Source organism: Lytechinus variegatus, chromosome 13, assembly GCF_018143015.1.
Source record: "Lytechinus variegatus isolate NC3 chromosome 13, Lvar_3.0, whole genome shotgun sequence".
NCBI lineage: Eukaryota > Metazoa > Echinodermata > Echinoidea > Temnopleuroida > Toxopneustidae > Lytechinus > Lytechinus variegatus.
The window spans coordinates 27,709,517-27,730,436 of NC_054752.1; the positions used below are offsets into that span (position 1 = coordinate 27,709,517).

At 36.0% G+C, this 20,920-nt stretch overlaps 1 protein-coding gene across 2 annotated transcripts in view; it reads right to left on the reverse strand.

The window, feature by feature from the left end:
* Positions 1-223: 223 nt before the first annotated feature.
* LOC446174 (beta-C integrin subunit) overlaps positions 224-20,920 on the reverse strand; it is a 45,942-nt gene continuing 25,245 nt past the window's right edge. For both annotated transcript variants that reach the window (XM_041622357.1, XM_041622358.1), the window contains exons 4-22: positions 15,932-16,045; positions 15,096-15,180; positions 14,825-14,956; positions 14,433-14,529; positions 13,712-13,802; positions 13,136-13,222; positions 12,324-12,407; positions 11,648-11,728; positions 10,279-10,392; positions 9,478-9,567; positions 8,762-8,961; positions 7,995-8,079; positions 6,723-6,859; positions 6,130-6,284; positions 5,316-5,443; positions 4,207-4,296; positions 2,977-3,112; positions 1,840-1,944; positions 224-764 (exon numbers count right to left, since the gene is read on the reverse strand). In XM_041622357.1, the coding sequence (XP_041478291.1) occupies positions 532-764; positions 1,840-1,944; positions 2,977-3,112; positions 4,207-4,296; positions 5,316-5,443; positions 6,130-6,284; positions 6,723-6,859; positions 7,995-8,079; positions 8,762-8,961; positions 9,478-9,567; positions 10,279-10,392; positions 11,648-11,728; positions 12,324-12,407; positions 13,136-13,222; positions 13,712-13,802; positions 14,433-14,529; positions 14,825-14,956; positions 15,096-15,180; positions 15,932-16,045 (2,244 nt within the window). In that variant the 3' untranslated portion in view covers positions 224-531. The remainder of the gene's footprint in view (positions 765-1,839; positions 1,945-2,976; positions 3,113-4,206; positions 4,297-5,315; positions 5,444-6,129; positions 6,285-6,722; positions 6,860-7,994; positions 8,080-8,761; positions 8,962-9,477; positions 9,568-10,278; positions 10,393-11,647; positions 11,729-12,323; positions 12,408-13,135; positions 13,223-13,711; positions 13,803-14,432; positions 14,530-14,824; positions 14,957-15,095; positions 15,181-15,931; positions 16,046-20,920) is intronic.

Below are 20,920 nucleotides of genomic sequence, written 5' to 3' on the forward strand. Positions count from 1 at the left end.
TTAGCCACTTCAAGAAACTGAATCTGGCCATCCATCTAGATTCTTCTGTACTTCATATCATTCAGTCAGCATATCAGATGATTGTATCACATTTAAACTCTAATTCAAGGTGCAATATCACTAGGTATCCAATAATGATCTCGATGTTTCTAAAGTATTCCAAAGACTATCTCTTTTATAATAAACACACTTCCGCTGGTTGCCACTCGAAGGATACCTCGCCATGGTTCTTGCCTTGAACCCCAAGAGGGTATCAGAAAGCTCAATGAACAAACATTCGATGATCATTCTCAAGAGTTCAATGAGCATTCAATGATGATTCAGTGTAGCTAAGAGGTGAATGAACATTACATGTCCGTCTTTGAAATCCCTTTTTGGCATCTGGTCGTAGCACCCAGCACCTTCCGAAGAGACGCCCTTGGCATTCTGCATGCAGTACAGCAAAATCAGGTGGTGGTACTCAAACGCTTATTCAGTTTACAATAATTAGAAATTTAAAAAAAGAACTATCGCCAGACTAGGAGGTAAAGCTCATTTTATATTGTAGGTGGGGTTCTTAAAGACCGACGTGGACGGCTTGTAGATGGGGTTCTCGCCGCCCTCCCACGTGGCGTTGGCTCGCTCCTTCTCAAAGTTCTGAAATTCTCTCCTGTCATGAATGTAGGTGAGGAGACGCCAGATGAGGAGGAGTGCTAATCCTACCAGGATGATTCCGATGATGATACCAAGGATGACCCATAGCATCTCGGGTGCTCCGGGACATACTAGAAGGTGAAAGTGAAAAAAGGATATCAGTTGCAATGAACATTTTCAGAGAACTTGGCTGAAATAGTATACAGATACATTATAATAATAACAATAATAATAAATAATAGTAATACATGATAATAATAGTATTCATAGCTACACAAATTTATGAATCCTTATCATTATTCATTAATGATAATAGGGATTCGTAAATTTTGTCTACCTATAAATATTCCATTCTAAAGCATAAAATTATCATTATCCCTTCTGAGGCTCCAGCTGATGTGGGTGATGGCCTAGTCGTAGGTGATTTTTCTTTCCATTTAGGCTTGATGGAAACTATTTTGGTTTTACAGCCTATACAATAACACTTATCCTTTTGATCGAGTATGAAATTGAATGAAGTCACCATTAATGAGGACAGATCCTCTGTATTCTACACAAAGAACATATGTAGCAGGACTTGATTCTCTCCAGTCTTGTTTACCTTTCTCAATAAATCCATTACATTTCATTTGGGGTTATATGGAGAGAGGGGAGGGGGTGGTTTTTCATTTATCAAAACGATTTATCGTGTAATAAAATATAATGAAAAATATATGGCCCGAATTCACAAAGGTGGTTTTGAAAACCATCGGTTGAACCCATGTTTATGCAGATTTCCTGTATGAATTATGCTTATTTACCACGTATATTAAAAAATGTCCAATGCTGATGCGAGCTTTGTCAAAGTGCGCCAAATTGACGCCTGTTGCCATGTTTATCCACGCTATTTTATGCATGAGTCCACTGTTCTGAAATAATGAGTCTACTCTTCAAAATGTGGACTTAAGCATGGCAACAGGCGTCAATTTGGCACACTGTGACAAAGCGTGCATCAGCATTGGACATTTTCTATTATATGTGGTCAATAAGCCTGATTTATACAGGATTTCTGCATAAACCATGGGTTTAAGCGATGGTTTTAAGTTTTTTCCTTCAAATACAAATACAAGCAATGTTAGCAATGTTAATGGGGGGGGGGGGGGCTGTCAGGGATTGAGAGAGAATGAATGAGTGATAGATAACAAAGAAATGTATGCTAATAATTACTTTTTTCTTCTTGTACTTCAATATAAAATGTTCCATTTGGTAGTATTTCATAGGTGAAGATAACTTCGCACTCATCATCATCAGTAAACCTGCACTCTTGATGGCCTAGAGAAGAAAAAAAAAGCGAAGCGTAAGAATGTTGTAGATAATGGTTGAAAAAAAAATAAAGACCTTAAAAACATACATCAGCAAACAACAATTAATGTGGCAAAGTTAAAAAAATTAGGTATTTTGTTTTAATCTTTATGACAAAACCATGACTATGAGGCTGTTCTCATTACGCTTTCTAAAACTAGTTTACTGGAAGCCGATTCAGGAAACCAGTTTGGAAGGTCGCTTTGCTAGCGTTCCCACTTGATCACACGAAAGTGGTTTTCAAAATCACTTCACGTAAAGCGCTCTTGTTGCTATGGAAACGCTCTCAGTGGGGTGACACGTTTCGCGCGAAATTCGAAACCGCAGCATGGTCATTCTACACCTGTCGTGTGGAGTAGCGCGCTCAAAATGTGCGAAGATCGCTTCCCGAAGAACGGCTGTGTCCTCACTTACGCTAAAACCAGTTTAACGAGGCAAAGCGATCTTGAAAACTACATCGCGAGGTGGTTTTCCAAACTGGTTTAGAAGATCGCTTCCAAGACCGCTTCGACCGTTCTCACTACGCGTTAAACTAGTTTCCACTAAACTAGTTTTAGGAACGTAGTGAGAACAGCCTCTATTTAGCCAACTTGAAAGAATGGTTGACTACGTACAGGCATAAATAAAAGAATATGGTCCATTTGAAAAAAAAATATGCTGAGAAAAAAATAATTCGAACTACATGGAGTCTTGACTGCATGCAATAACATCAATAGCCATATTCAGATCTGAATTATCACAAACATTAAATCTCTAAATTATCATAAACTTTCATTAACTATTAATGACTAACTGAGGAGTTTACTGTTCTACTCTGTGTCACTGTACGTAGTCTACATAGGCTCATGGATGCTGTGCTATAAAATGGATAGTCACAGAGAGCTGCAAGTCAAACAACTACTTTTGGCAGGCATGATTTAATCTTTGAATTTCAATATGGAAATAAACAAAATGAAATGAAATATTCAACACAGAAAATTGAAGAAAGGAATTCACTAATACCTTCTGCTTTTCTCAGCTCTGTCACTACATAGATAGGATGGGGACAATTCTTGCACTGTGATTTGTTGAAAGCTCCGGTGTGGAATGCCCTACACTGTACACACGGCTGGTTAATTTCACACGCCCCAGCACAATCCTGAAAAAAAAATGGATGAAAATCCACAAATTACCATCACCATCATTTATACCATTCAGTATTTTCACACTTACGAAGGGTCAGATTTTCACTCGCTATTTGTTATAAGCTACTGAAATCCATGCATATGATTGGCTAAGAATAAAATTGGCAATGAAATTCACAGACGGTGTTGACCATCCGAGGGACCTGTTGGCCCGAATTCACAAAGGTGGTTTTGAAAACCCACGGTTGAGTCCATGGTTTATGCAGATTTCCTGTATAAATTACGCTTAATTTAGCAGTATCGGGTGCATGTGTAAAACATGTCCACTGCTGATGCGCGCTTTTGTCACAGTGCGCCAAATTGACGCCTGTTACCATGGTTAGATACGCTATTTTATTCATGAGTCCACAGTTTCAAGAGTGGACTCATGAATAAAGTAGCATACAGTATCTAACCACAGTAACAGGCGTCAATATGGCGCACTGTGACAAAAGCGCGCATCAGCAGAGGACATGTTTTATACATGCACCCGATACGCACTAAATTAAGTGTAATTTATACAGAAAATCTGCATAAACCATGGACTCAACCACCACCTTTTGTGAATTCGGGCCGTTGTGTCTGAAAGTCCTTAGAAACAGAGAATTTAAACTGACAAGATGAAGTGTTCCCCTTAATTACCCATACCACTATGTCATGTTGACTATAAAATAAAATTCTGAAATCACCAAATTCCTTAAGAAATGTTAAATCTTCAATAATCATTAGTGAAAAGAAAACCATCACCATGACTAATCCACTATGGCCCATATTCTGAAGTCAGGTTTAACTTTGACCACGGTCTAACTCTGTGCTAAAATTATGGGGAGCCAAAAGTTCAAAAATTCTGTTTATATTGTACATTTTTTTCCCTTTGCTTTCATAATTAAGAAAAATACTTCATTTATCATTCCCTGACAATTATTAACAATTTCAGTGTCTTGAGTTAATAAATTGAATGTGTACTGTTAGGGATTTGTGCACCAATCGTCTCTCCATAGTTACACAACTTTAAACCAGGGTTTAATTTAAACCCGACTTCAGAATACTGGCCAATGAATATACTTACTGGACAGATTTGACAGGTAGCACCAGAGTACTTAGGATCATTGCAATCACATTTTCCACAATTACATGTTCCCACACCATTGCAGATTTCCTGTTAAAAAAAAAAATATTACATTAATAGTGTGAGGAAATGCTGGTACATATGCAGTAAATACAATCTTATGAGAAATTCTTCAAAATCACGGCCAATTGTCGCCATATTATCGTGGATCTAGATCTGGTAAATTAACATAAACCTAAAATTGTGCAATCTGACATCTGAGCTGAAAAATGATCACACTTAAGATCTGCAATACAGATAAGCACAAGTGGGACAGTGTGTTTTGATTACTTGAAAAAAAGACAGTTGGCTGTGGAATGCCATGCTCACCGTGCTCAGTTCTGAGCAACTACATATTCTGTCCCAAAATGATTTGCCACATATTTCTTATTTATACATAACAAACACTTGAATGGTAATTTTATTGGATTCTAGTCAAACACTTCTGCGATTGTTATGATAACTTGCATTTATGTTTCAAATATGCATAAGAGTTATCCATTAAATCTGTGATGGAAAAAGGACATGGGAAAACTATTCTAAGCCATAGTACTGCACTTTTTTTTGTTATAATAGTATATCACAAGTGCAATTCTCCCAGTAATAGATTTCTCCTATTAAACAAATTTCTTTAATTTTCATCAATATTTCTGAACCTCTTTTTATTGCTCCATGTATATATTTTTTTAATTAAAAAAAAAAAAAATCTTCTTCTTGATGGCACTCCTCAACATCCCTATTAGAGGAACCACCCGAGGAGGAATTGGGAGTGTGCACTTTGTTTATTAGTCCTTGTTACTTGAGTCTTTGTTGCGAAAGAACAAAGTTGCCTGTGATTTGAAATTGTCGGAGATTGGGATTGATTGGATGTCGGGGGAAGGGAGTTCCAGTCCTAGATGGTGCGTGGAATATATGAGTTCTTAAAGCTGTTGGTGCGAGTTGAGGGTTGAAACATTTTCCTGATGTGCGTCTGGTAGCTCGAGTTGCCGGACGTAGATAGTCCGACACCGGCAGGGCCAAGTGCCCCCAATCAATCTCATATCAAATCAAATCAAATGAAATTTACTTACCCCATTTGGAGCTCTGCACGTATCATTAGATATCGGGCATTCGCAAGCACTGCCCTTATAACCTTCTGCGCAGGTACAAAAGTTGATATTTCTATCTTCGTCGCATTCGCAGGTTCCCCGATCACTCCCTGTGGATGGAAGAGATGCAAATTGGCAACAGTCTCAAAAATCTTTAAAATCATCTTTTCAGTCAAGAAAGATTATCGGTACCTAATTTTTTCCCTTTCATGACTATACATGGTGTAAATAAAAAACTTAACTTAGTATTTCTCGACCATGAAAACATTCAAAGATCATCTAATTTCAATATTGTACAACACTATAACTGGCCATACATTGTGAGGCTAATAGCCCTACTAATTGAATTTCTTGTCAAAGGTAATAAAAAAAGGAAGAAGTATCATAATTAGGTAATGAGCATGGTAACATCGCTAGTAACGCTTCAATGAATATAGTAAGGTCTGAAGTGCATTATCACTAATCTATATTTGCAATTATATGAAAAAAGGCTATACCGGTACTTTTTCTATTTCATATGATATATAATTCATTTGATTTCATAATAGCCAGGTAAGGAATTTATGCTTACTAGTATAGTTTCTCTTCCTTTTTAAGTGTTGAAATTGTATAGAGTACAAAAAATTACAAGGGGTGTAAGTCAAGGCCGGTACTTTTGTGTCACATGGGCATTGGAGAAAACCTTCTCTTGTTAGCAATGTACACACATGACCCACGCCAGCCTTGACTACATCGCTGGTAAGTTATGATCATTGAAACTTAATACTTGCAAGTAAAACAACATAGGTGAGCTTACCTCCACACACCTTTCCTCCTGACCTCGGGCACAGGTAGTTGTCGCACTGACAGAACTCTCCCGTAATGACACGATTGGGGTCACCACGCGTGTCACATTCGCACAGACCGCACACGCAGTCACCTCTACCCGAGCATTCCACAGTAGAATTTGGACTATGTAAGAAAGAGTGAGAAAACAAAGTGAGAGTACTTACTAGATCTCCATAATTTCAACATAGCAATGATCAATGGATTTTGTTCATGGAATATATTTATAATATTGCATGACCTAGAAATTGGAGAGCAAAACTATTCCGCAAGTTATAAAATATTGGACGGACCATAGATTACTGCAACATTGCCCTAACGAGTGGAATATTTCTGGGGTATGATGCAGAAAGCTAACGGATATAACTGTCATTACTTTTAATGATTACAACCCATTTGAATAGACGGACGAAATATCAACAATAAAATTTTTAGCAAAGGTGGAAATTCAAGTAAATGACAAATTGTTGAGAATTAGACCAAGCTTACTGTGGACCCAACACCAATGAGCCCATATGGGACTGAGAAGAACACCAAGGGAATAAAAACGATTGATATACTTACGCAACACAGCTTTCGTCAAGACCTTCAGCCTCGGCTCGGTCGCATTCACAGATCTTTCCTGATCGGCCTTCATTACACACACAAGCACCACAAGTAAAGGTACCATGGAAGCTACACTTACTGGAGTTGGGCTCCGGCTACAAAAAGGAATCAACACAGAGCATGTTAATCTAAGAGGAATTAAAAAAACAAATAGGCCCTAAAAAATCCATTGTAATTTGCAAAAGAACATCAGTATTCAATCCTATCAGTTACAGTAGAAAATTGTCTGTGTAATGAACAAGACTACTAAAATCAACATGGAATAATAAATAATAAACAAATTAATTATTCCATGTTGATTTAATATCCAATCTACAAGATAGTTTGAACCTAGATCACTACTCCAGTGGACTAGTGGTTATGACACTTGTCTAGTAATCCAAAGGTCGTGGGATCGAATCCCACTCAATCTGCCTGTGATTTTGTTCACAGTAGCAGAGCTCTACTTCACACAGAAGTAGCGTGTGTTTATACCCTTGAGGAGACAAAATGAATATGACTACTAAAAATATCCCAAGCACAGCCAGACCCCCCCCCCCCCCAGCTCTCTCTTAAGGGTTCCTACTGCTTGCTACTAGGTGGGTAGGTTCGTTCCAAAATTACTTGATCAAAACATGTCTCAATCCCAGGAAAACTGTAGGTTAAGATGAGGTTTGTAATCACTTCGAAAGATATCGATGTTGACTACCCTTTGGTTAACCAATCTTTCATGATAAAGGAGCAATGTAAGTATTGGTATTTATTTTCCATATCACAATATTAAAAAATACAAGGTAAATGTATGTACATAATAAAATCAAAAGTATAGTGAGATGGCTGGATAAACCCACTCAGCTTTGTTAATATAACAAAAATGTTCTTCCCTGGGGTCCAGAGAATATATAACAACAGTTACTGTACATAACATGACATAACAACAGTTACAGTACATGTAGAATTATACATCAGAAAATAATTGAGCTAAACAATAATGAAAAACAACAAAAAGAATACAAGAGAATACATCTAAACCCTAACGCGCCCCCCCCCCCCCCACCCACCCACTTGTCGCTAGTATTTCTTTTAAAGGTCAGGGCAAGACTGAATTATATGATTTAAATTTTTATATAAAGTAAATAGGCTATTTGATAATTTTATTGTAGACGGTAGATCATTATATTCTTGTGATCCTCTATATAAGAACGTTCTTCGACAGCATTCATTTTGACAAGTATGATTAAGTTTACATACCACGTCGTTGGAGCACTCGCATTCACACAGTGCTTTCACGTTGAGCACAAGATTTTCTGTGAATGTGGTAGGACCTATGGATATCCTGCAGAAAAAAAAATATCAAGAATTAAGAAGGACCGGGTCAGGTTTAATTTCTGGATTCCGATGGTATCTGTCAGAATGTAGTATTCAGATGGATGTCAGGATTGGGGAAAACATTTTTTTTTTTAAAAATCAACATGATGGAAATTCATGTTCTCAACAGGTATTTGTTTATAAACAATGTAGGTCCTGCTTTAAGAATTACAATCCAATTTAATTTTATTCACGTAATTTTAAAGACATATCAAATTTACAATAGATACGGGTTACATAATACAGCATTAGAATAATGTGTAAACATACATCTATATATATATCATCATAAAGATGAATTGTGGAGGATATGGAGGTTTAACAAAATTTACCTGTCAAGATTAATCCCCAAATTTACCACACTTTAAAACAAATTTTTTGTTTGAAACCATAATATACGCTAAAACACAAGACGCTGATGTCATTATTTTATTGATGATGCAGGTATCGCACTGTGTGAGCACTGCTGCATAGATTGGACAAAATAATTGACGTTTCAGAATTGTTCTAACTAATCCTCTGGGAGAACTACACAAATGCTACATGATGGTTTCACAGCTTGAAAATTCACTATTTAATATTTGTGACTCCATCAAGCGACAATTCTGGGACGGTATGAAGCAAACATGATGATGATTAGAATTACATACGTGTGCATTCCATCATTAACTGTGCAGCTCAAGTTCTTCATGGTAATGCTGACATCGAAGCTGATTTGGTCCCCGAGCTTCAGTCCTGCACAGGTCTTTTTATCCTTGGTGACGGAGCCATCTAGACAGTGAGCCACATAGTCCAATTCAAACAAATCTTTGTCGGCCTTGTCCCCTACTGTCACTTCAGATGTAATATTCTGAAGACGCAGAGAGAGAAAGAGACAGACAAAGAAGAATAAAGAAAAAGAGAGAGGGAAGAAAAGAGAGTGAGAGATAAAAGAGGGAAAAAGTACATCAAGTGTTCAAAAGCTTCATAAAGCCACTGGAAAGTTAGGTATGACTTAACAATCTAATCATACATGGCAAGCTGATGCATTTTTCAATCACTTTTAAATAGCCTTAACTATAACTAAGTCCTGTAGAAGTCTGATGCCTTTAAAAAATGGTGTTCCCTGTACAAAACATATAGGAATTAGAAAATTAAATCATTAATGGATTAACATTTCTGCTGCTAATGTATTTTCAAGAAAATTTTGTAGAAGTATAATTTAAATAATTTCAAATATAGATGCATTTTGTTCAGGTATTTACGTTTAACATTTGGGAATTTTGTATAAATCATTTATTACTTATTCACACGCAATTAAAAAGGGGTCCACTTCTAACATCGTCGTATAGGGTAATAGTAGTAAATCATACAAAACTCTACTTACTTCATATACATTTTTTATGAGATCTACAATATTGGAGGAATCTGCAGAAAGTCTGGCTGCCTTTGACTCGTGAAAGTACTGTGGAAGATCCTAAAATCACAGGATAATTGACAAAATAATCAATATCAACAAAATCTGTCACAAGAGTATGTGGGACACCAATTATTTAGAATGCTCTTTAATTAGTCAAATTTGATCCATCAAAAGAATCCTCAACATCACGAGTGTTACTTAAAAGTTTTTGAAAGTCAATATAAATTTTGAAAAGGGAGCAAGATAAAGCATCTTTATGTGCTGTAAAATACATAGACACAACCTCTGCCCGCTTGACTTTATGTCTCACCCACACGCACGTAGTAAACTTCTTGTGTGTAGCTTTGCCGCACACGAATGAAATTTCATGAAATTCATTATACAAGCCTATTTCTATGGCTGTAGTACACAATGTATATTTAACAATCGCACACTGAAATTTTAACAATTCTAGTTTAACCCCCCCAAAATCTCATATTTATCAAAACTCAAACTGCTAATGAAACGCCAATGTAAGCTTTCAAATCTTTGAATTATTGAAAGATTTGAGCTCGATTTTGAGCAAAATTTGTTAGATTTTGGAGTTAAATCTGCTATAAAAATCCGCTAAAATCCATCTTGATTCAATGTTGCCTTTTTCACCTAAAAGGGGTATGATCATGGACGGGAAATTACAGTATTCTTCCACCCTGCCATATGCATAATGTGAGTGATATTGCCAGCAACTCATCGAAAAGCGACCCAACGCGCACATACAAAACAACATACCTCATAGAAGACAAATGGATCCTGTTTATCTACACCCGCTTTACCGATAGCAAAGATTGGAAGAATGCTCAGTGCTTCCATCTTTTGACTCAGCTTACTGATGGAAGGGTAGTCCTACAAAGTGATGGAAAAATATATGAAATTAACTAGAAAGCTCATATTTCAATAAAAAGTATTAAAATCTCACATAAAAATAGTATTACTATCAGTGGGGTGATAGTCAACCCTGATACCGGGTTGTTAGTTATTGCAAATATAAAAGGGCTGGGGCCCGTAACACAATGGCTGGCGATTGATCGTGCACTTGACTTTTATGATTGATAGTACATTGTAGTCAATGCAATCAATCATAGAAATGTTCTATGATCATTGCTAAGATTTGTGTTTAGGTTCCCTGGAAAAGCTGAAGAGTGTTGAAAAAGGCTGAAATCAAAAGATCTTCCATCCTTTTGGTGAGGAAAACTAAAATAAGCTGAAATTTGGCTAAAAATCAAAAGCAAAAAAGTGAACTCTCATGCCCCTGCTGATATGAATTAGATAATTTTGTATCACAGCCATTTCTATATACGTTCACATTATTTCTAAATTTGTAAGATTTACATCGTCTGTATTTGTGATTTTATGTTTGAAACCATAATTTGAGCTAAATCATAAGACTGCTGATGTCATCATTTTGTATATATGCCACAAGAATATTGATAATGCGGATATCACGCTGTGGGAGCACTGCTAATGAAGTCTCTCATACATTTAGAATGAAAGTAAAGAAATAAATAAGTAGAACAATCTCTTTGTAGAAAGAGTTGTAGTACAACAAAACTTTAAAACCCTTCTGTAACAATCCCAAATTCACTCAAACTTTCAAGCTGACGTCAGAAGCTACCGCATATTCATAAATGGGTTACAAAGTACCTTATACAAACTTGATGTACCTTGAGCAGTCTACAGAGGGGATTTCAGCTTCATAAGTCACATGTATTATTATCATTATCAAAATAAAATACATGGTGCATAAATCCCTCAGGATCATAAATTTCTTTTCCAGGCATGATATTCCCCTCTGGAAAAAAAACCCTGAAAAATAGCTAAGGTCGCTAAATCACAGACGAAGTTGTGGGCGCCCCGGTCAGGGCTACAAGCTTTTGCATAGTAAAGAAATCGAAAGTGATTTTTCAAGGTGAGTCTGCATGATAGTTTTATCATTAGACTTTAAAAAGCAGTAAAAAAAGAGCATGAGAATGTCCTTTGGCAAAGGATTTCACACAAAAAAATGAATTTAAAAAAATCTGAAACTTTTTTTTTAAAATTGGAATTCCGATTTTAGTCAAAAGAATATCATGCCTATTTTAGCAACTTCAATCAAGCTTACCATTTCATCTGCCTTAGTATACCTAAAGCCTGTATCATCCATATGACACCTGCCATCGTTGGGCTTCACAATGCCACCAAGCTGAAAAATCAAAGGGAAACAAGCAGAAACATGAATACTTGATAACATCAAGGTGAAGATTTTGAAAATATTACAAATTTGAATTTGAAAATGATGAATTGAAAGTTTGAGAATATCAAAAGTTAGAATTTCTTAAGAAGCGAGCACAACTATCACAACATGCACAGTACCAAATATTAGAAAGTGTCTCACACTTTCCTCTTGATTGCTCTTTATTTCCAAAGAGAATATTGAATAAGCAAGTGTTCCTATGAGAATGCTATGCCTCTGTCCATACTAAAATTCTGTTACATGATATAATGCAATGCAAGAACTATTCATGACTACATTAAAGGCTCTGTAACACAATGATTGGCAATTGACCAATCAGAAATCTCTTCCATTGCTGTCACTCTTGAATAGTTGGCCACTGTTCTGGGGAGCATTTCTTGAAAGGACTTGTCAGACGTTTTATCCGACAAGTCCTGTTTTATTCGACAGTTACTATAGTAACAGTGCTTCTCAACCAATCAGAATCCAGGAAAGTTGTCAGATCTGACAACTTGTTGGACGAAAATATTGATGAAACGCCCCCTGTTCACGTTTAACTCCTTACCTTTCCATCTCCAGCAATGTGAAAACTTGCATCAGTGGTATACACCAACAGATGTCTGGCTCTGTCTCTCCAGCCAATCTCCTCCTGCGGGGCGGTAAGGAGGATGGGTCAGAAAGTGAGGGAGGAAAGGATGAGATAGAGAAGAGGAGGAAAGGAGGAGAAAGAAGGAAAGGAAGGGGAGGAATGTGAGCCGGAAGGAGGATGGGAGGAAGGCATGTTGGTGGAATAAAAAGAGAGGACAGATCAGACAATACATTAGGATGGGGAAATGTTATTAGGGCAAGGGCAGGAGAAAGTGTCAAATGCCAAATGAAGAATAAAGGGACAGTAGAGAAAGAGAGGGGGAGGGGGATATCAATAGGGAGAAAGTGATCGAATTGAAATCAAATGGTGAGATACAAATGAATTATTTTCATGAGACAAATTTTGCTTCATACGATACAGTGAGTTGTTATTGCTATTTACATTCTAAAATCTGAATTTGAAAAACATAATCATAACTGCAATGGGAATAGTAACCCTATGCAGGTTTGTCAAAACAAAACACAAATGCAATAGAAAGACATTTTAAGTATACTTTTAACAGCAACTTCAACTTACATCATACACAGATAAAAATAACTGGAGTATTACACAGTCAAATTAGCACGAGAATAATCAAAAGTAGATCTTTCTTCTTCTCTCTCTCTTTCTCTCTCTCAAACCTAAGTCAAATTCTCTTGCCATCAAAACTTTTCAGGAAATCCCATTTGATTTGAGTTCAGTAGGTTCTTGACACAGAAATAAATATCAGGGAGGGCAGAGTCACTTACTGTACAGACAGTAGCTTGCATTAGAGCATCCATACCACCTTCAGGACTGTCAAGATTACCAGAACTATTCACCTTGGACACTTCCTCCTAATGATCAACCATAAGAAATTCAGATATCAGTATGCGCTCTTATGCAAATAGAAACTTAATTTTACACATATGCCCCAAGTACAGGCAATCAGCAGTCGAAATGCACTAATTAGAGAATAAATATTCACCAAGCTCAATTTTTCAATTAAATTCCAAGTCAAGTTCATTAAAGTTCAAACATCACATTGCAAAAACACTAAAGAATTAGTCTACAAAATAGACATGGAACCAGAAAAGAGCCTTGTGGTATCCCCTTATACAATACAGTACATGCATATCCTAGATTTTTTTTATTAGGATTTGGGTTTGCTTTGGTTTCTTTCAAGACACCTTTTATGCTTAAAATTCTTGACACACTTTGGGGTTGATGCCATAATATTTCTAAACACATCAAATCAATCAAAGACTGAACAAAATTTATTAATAATTTATTCAAACATACAATGTTTGCGTGAAGATTTGATAATAAAATTCCTGATCACTTACAGTAAATCTACCTGTCTCGAGCGTCAGTGGAAGAATATTATGAAAAGAGAATGCTGGTCCACACTTTTTATTCAGACATGGATTCTGTAATCTGTTGGGGAAAAATAACATAGAAATTCAAATGCGAACAGGAAAATAATATTTCCTCCTCATAGAGGATCAATTCAAAGACATCAAGTGATGGTCCTCTTAAATGATGTATAAACCAACATGATTTCAATTTTATTGTTCAGGTTTTTTTTCACAAGTCATAGCAAATTAGATACACTGCATATTTCATGTTGCCTTTACAAATGGCATAAAATCAATTGCAATCAATATATATTTTGGTTTCACTTTTCAGCTGTATAAGATTCATAGGCCTGTATTCTGAACTCGGGTTTAAATAACACCCTGGTTTAGAGTTGTGGCTAACTATGGAGAGCCAATTGGGGCACAAATCCCCTACACATTCAATTTATTAACTCATATGACACCCAAATTGTTCATAAATGTCTGGCAATGATAACTGAAGTATCTTTCTTCAGTATGAAAGCAAAAGGAAACAAAATACTAAACATAAGAAATATATAACAAACATAATTACGGTTACTGACGTTAGTTTGTACCCTATAATTTTAGCAGAGAGTTAGGCCGTGGTCCATGTTAAACCTGATTTCAGAATACAGGCCATATAGACTATTATTGCATACTTTTTAAGACAGCTTGGATGAATACTTACTTTGCTGGGAAGATATCAATGTAAGGCATCACGGTTTTATCAATGAAGGCACCGTAGCCCAGCCTGAAATTATTGGTGATGTTCTGCATTTCAGCAGCTGAAAAGAAACACGGGAAAACATGTCTATATTTACAACTTATCGCAATTTGATAAATATAGGTTGGTCTCATCACCATGCCAACAATCACGTTTAGCATGATATTTTCCTGGTTAGTGTACTCATACATGTCTGTGTGAGTCAACTTTAGGGTGCTAAGTTTTCAGCTATATGTATGATGCATGATAAATCACAATTCACCTTGGCTTTAAATCTCTCTCTTGGAATTATGGCTCCCTGGAACTGTGGCTTTTAAAGTTTGGCTTTTAATGTCTTTGCTACAACAAACACTCACCTAGAATTCCACCCAACGATCTAAGTTGGACCAAATCATCGGACATGGAGTCAGACAAGTCCATAAGGTAGTATAAATCTACAGGAAAGTCTTCGGCCTGACGAATCTGAAGGTCAATTGATACCTTCTCCCCTGTAAAAGAAAGAAAAAGATGATGAGATACCTACATACATACCTTATACAGACTTTAACTCTTAGTGAAATACTCCCCCTCCCCCCCCCCCACTTTTTTCAGTAGGCAATGGGCTATAACTCAAAATGACGAAATTACCTGGCCTCAATGTGAGATCTATTTCCTGAGGATAGACCTGGACTAGATTATCAACACTGGCTCCTGCTTTACTTAATGGTGTTTTCTGAAGGCGAAAGGGAAACAAAACAAACACTGAGTTACAAAAGAATCTATTTAAAATGCTACCAAAAAAAAACACTTTTAATTCACTGTAAGTACCCTATGAACCCTTGAAGTAAAAAGATTAAATATTTGTTTGATTTCATTTCATTACATGTTCCAACAAAATACGTAAAGCAAAGACGCAAAAGAAAACAAACAGATCTATAGCAAACTCAGAGATCCTAATTTTTAGATATAATTCTATTTGCTTTACAGCGTAATATCACTATACTCTATCCGAAGTCTCTATTAAGGCTCTCAACAATAAAGCAGAATAATCATTCTGGCTTTTCAAAGAGAATGCCCTTTAATAGAAAACATGGACCTTCCTCAATTACCTAAAAATCTAATGGAGGCTATCAATTTATGAATAACTATCAAATACTGAGAATGATTTTTTTTTTACTAAAGAATCATTTCATGCTCCAGTCATACCAAGAAAATCAACTCCAGGAGTCTGTTTCATACAACTTGTTTCAATAACAAAAGTATAATAACAGTTATAAGCTACTGAAATCCTTCAACCTGATTGGCTGATAGATAATTTGTTATTATAACAAGTCTTTATGAAACGGGATCCAGACCATCAAACATCATTACGTTATTCAATACCAATGACATGCCATCGATTGGTTTGGAATTAGTTTCGATAATGTGATTGGAATATCATGAAGTCTCCTTGACAATAAGGCATGGCAGCTTTACATACATACTTGTGTTATATTAATGGTACTTTGTGGATTCTCTATGTGCTCTTCCATACAACCCCTCTCTCGTAACGTGTCTGGGCTGTCACATCTTGGGTAATTTTCTGCATCTTGAAAGTCCTGCAGAGGAAAAAAAAAATAAAACAAAGAAATAATAAAATGGATTAACAAGTGGAATGCCTCTGGCCATCTCACCTGCATCACGCGGTTCAATATAGCAGCAGTGCTGACTTTGAATACTACTCTAACTCACACAAGATGTTCAGTGATACATGGTTACTCTTATGTCCACTTTTTATGAACTAGACCAATAAACTTACAGAGATATGATGGTTATTCAACAAAAAACCCCAACATGGCCAAAGTTCATTGACCTTACATGACCTTTGACCTTAATCATGTGACCTGAAACTTGAACAGGATGTTCAGTGATACTTGATTACTCTTATGTACAAGTTTCATGAATCAGATCCATAAACTTTCAAAGTTATGATGGTAAGTCAACAGATACACCCAATTCGGCCAAAGTTCATTGACCTTTGACCTTGGTCATGTGACCTGAAACGCGCACAGGATGTTCAGTGATACTTGATTACTCTAATGTCCAAGTTTAATGTACTAGACCAATAAAATTTCAAAGTTATGATGGTAATTCAACAGATACCCCCGATTCGGCCAAAGTTCATTGACCCTAAATGACCTTTGACCTTAATCATGAGACCTGAAACTGCACAAAATTTTCAGTGATGCTTGATTACTATTATGTCCAAGTTTCATGAATCAGATCCATAAACTTTCAAAGTTATGATGGGAATTCAACAGATATCCCCAATTCGGCCAAAGTTCATTGACCCTAAATGACCTTTGACCTTGGTCATGTGACGTGAAACTCATGCAGGATGTTCAGTGATACTTGATTAACCTTATGTCCAAGTTTCATGAACTAGGTCCACATATTTTCTAAGTTATGATGACATTTCAAAAACTTAACCTCAGGTTAAGATTTCGATGTTGAATCCTCCAACATGGTCTAAGTTCATTGACCCTAAATGACCTTTGACCTTGGTCATGTGACATGAAACTCTAATAGGATGTTCAGTAATACTTGATTAACCTTATGGCCAAGTTTTATTAACTAGGTCCATATACTTTCTAAGTTATGACGTCATTTCAAAAACTTAACCTCAGGTTAAGATTTGATGTTGACGCCGTCGCCGCCGCCGCCGTCGGAAAAGCGGCGCCTATAGTCTCACTTTGCTTCGCAGGTGAGACAAAAATGCTGTACTCATTGATAAAAGATTCTTAAACAGATCACATTGACTAATAATAAGATCAATAACAATTCCAAACATGTACATGTAGTTACCAATACCATAAGAGTTCCAAAACAAAAAAGTTAAAAAATAAGGAGGGGAGGGGGTTAAAGGGATATCCTGTGTGGTCATGTACGTAAGGAAAGACAAATTATTAGAAACAAGGTAACACATAAATATCAAAACAAGAGCTCAGAAAGGTCAATATTTTTCATATTCTTTCAGCTAAATTCTGGGGCTCATCTTACAAAGAGTTACTATTAATCGTAACTATGGAAATCCATCAGTGTCTAATTTCTTCTACAGGAAATTTATAAAATGTCCTTTGTAAACAAAGGAAAACACACAAAATTGTCAAGAAATTAATGAATTTACGGATATACATTCATATCTAGATTTTGTTTTGAACAAACAAGCATTTTATATGTTGATGTTGCTGGCCTTCCATAGTTGCATCAATCGCAACTCTTTGTAAGACGAGGGCCCTGGTCAGTCACCATATCCTGAAGCTCCTAAGCATTGACATGCTGTCATTCTCTGCCAGTTACCTTTTTTTCAAGCAGAGCTCTAGAAAAGATTTATTGATCACAGGGATGTGACAATCTCAATGAAAATGGAAACCAAAATAGAGTGACCTGATTCTGTCACATCCCATGTAAGTACTGGATGAGTTATGACTTTGGATCCACTTTTGATTAGAACTGACCCTTTATCAGCAACCACTTTCTTCTCTTTCTTTTCTTTCATGTCCTCCTGATTTCTACATTCTATTTTTTCTTTCCCTCCTGCTTTCATGGGGACATTCCATGAAGCGAGGAGCTTGCATGAAGCAAATAATCAGTGATTTTCTCTGCCGTAATTGTTCTCGACCAATCGGATGCAAGGATTTCAGCACATAACAATACTCAGAAAAAACAATATTTGTTTCAGAAAATGTGCCCTTATGTTCCTTTCTCTGCGTTGTCTTGAGACTCTATCACAACTCTTTTTTTCTCTCTATCTCTCTTTCCCTCTCCTACCCATCTCTCTAATTCTCTCTTCTTGTGTTTTTTAAAGGGAAAGTACATAATTCTGACACTACGTTTGAAGGTCCATACTACAGATATGCATAGTCTGACAGAGGACTTTCAAATCTTGTATACTGCCATCTGTTGTTAACACTGGAATATTGTGTCTACAGGAAAACAGGGTATTACAAGTACATGTTCTTCATTTTTAATTCTACAACTACATGTATATATACATAGCCATATTTATGCTTTGATTTTGACACAAGATGATAATTTCATTAAACGTCATTATCAAAGTAAAGTCAGTCTAAAAATAACCACCTTTAATCCCCACAGCATTACTTTTCTCATCAAAACCTCTTTCAATTTCTTCTCTTTCGCTAGCCAGTTCATCATTCCTAATGACCACCATCCATCAATGTCTCTCCATCCCTGTGTAATCATGACAACTAAATTGAACCCCTTGTTTGATCATCGGTGACAGGGATGATATATATTTGTGTAATCTGTGGTCTTATCATTTGCATAAAGTGACCACACACTGCATGAAGATAAACGTTTAACGTATTATTAGTAGTATGCACTGTGCAGACTACACGCGATAATGGAGAAGAAGTGTTTGGATTTTGGATTTGCTTTTTGTTTTTAGGTCCTGTCAAATTTCAAACACTTTATATCATTTCAATTTGATGAATAAAGTAATTTAATCTATAGTACATGTAGGCAGCTCAATATACTTCTTGGTATCCTTATATAAATTCATGATAGTAATGACAATAAATATTTGATAACATGTCTGATAACAATTCAATTTGGTTCAGAGTGAATTTAATAAAAGAAAAGCCCTTAGATATTTTTATTGGGGTTCTAAGCTTATGAGGATTTCCTGATATTTTTATGAAGATTTCTCTCATTTGATTTATTGCAATAATTTCTCTTTTACATTTTCAGTTTTCACTACAGATAATGTTATCATTTTTCCTGTTGAATATGAATTCAATGTTTCAATCATGCACCATAATAGATAATCTCTTTGTTTTGCTATTTTTCTTACCCATTTTTTGTGTGTCCTACAATATCAGATACATATCAATTTGAATCTGAAATTGTATAAGAAATACCTACAGAATATAAACCCCAGCCCAACCTTATCAATTTATACTCAGATGGAACAGGGCAAGTATTCCTGATTTCAGAAAATCTCTCATTTGAATTCAATGTCACAATACTAGTGAAAATAATTACTGTGTGACCCTGCACCATAATTGCAAGATTAAAAAACGCCACAATGTCCATAACATTGAATTCACACCAGCCTAACCGACTGAAAAACCAATCAAAGATTTTAAACATTGTTGCGAATAAACCATCACATGGTTGGGACTAAGACTTGGGACTGGAGTCAGCTTCCTCAGTGTTAATGTGACATAAACCTGTAAAATAATCATGTTTTTGTACTTTTTTATTTTCAGGTTTAAGTTACCATCAGTCAGGATGAAGTCAGCTTCCTCAGTGTAAATGTGACATAAACTTGTATAGTAATCATGTTTTTGTACTTTTTTATTCTCAGGTTTAAGTTACCATCAGTCAGTTTGAAGTCAGCTTCCTCAGTGTAACCTGGGAATAAAACCTGTATAATAATCGTGCTTTTGTACTTTTTTATTCTCAGGTTTAAGTTACCATCAGTCAGGTTGAAGTCAGCTTCCTCAGTGTTACTGGGATATAAACCTGTATAATAATCATGTTTTTGTACTTTTTTAATCCTCAGGTTCAATTTACCAGCTGCCCGCATTGATTTTTCTCACCAAGTAAGGGTATTGTTTACAAGATACCGATCTATGGATACTGTGCTATATCACATCAATAGTTGATCTTCCTTCTATCAGCCGGCAAAGTGACGGCTGACCTTGGCGTCGGTACTTCATCAATTTTTGATCTGTGCAATTATTAATAAAAGAAGTCAGTGTCTCTGCCACAATCTCTCTATCTCTCTTTTGTAGCATTTATCATTCTCCATCTTGAGCAAGGAGCTGAGGGGAGGGGGGGGAGTAGGGGTCATGTATTTTTATGGCAAATGGAGTACCTGTATCCAGCTTCAAATGGGTAACCTTTTACCTGTAAAACTTCTACATGAAAACTTTGATGGGGGGGGGGACCTTAATATTTGGGGGAATAAGTTTTACTATAATGTATTTAAATTATACAACTGAATTCTTTGCTTTAAAGATGATGCTTAAGAACACAAAGGTTTTTTTTCTGAAATGCTGGGCTTCCCCAGACAGGACACTTCCTGGTAAGTGGAATAAAGTGAATTATCTTCTTTACTTATAAAAGAATTTGTCTGCAAAGTTCTATAAAACTTGAAGTTTCTGATCATATCAGGCATGAGAGGGGAACGTTGTTGCATTTTTATCATTATTAAAATCACTATCCACTCCTACATGTACATGGACATGTACAGTAGCTCTACAATTATGGACCCAATAATTATAATAGGCCTACAAAATTTTGAATAGATCACAGTTTACAAAATATAGGCCTACAGATAGAAATGGAAAGATAGGAGTTATATTTACATGTAGATTTTTACAACTAGATTTATCTTGATATAGTATTGAAACAAATTGTTTTCTTTTCTTTTTTTTCACAAATCTTATTTCTCATTTTGATAC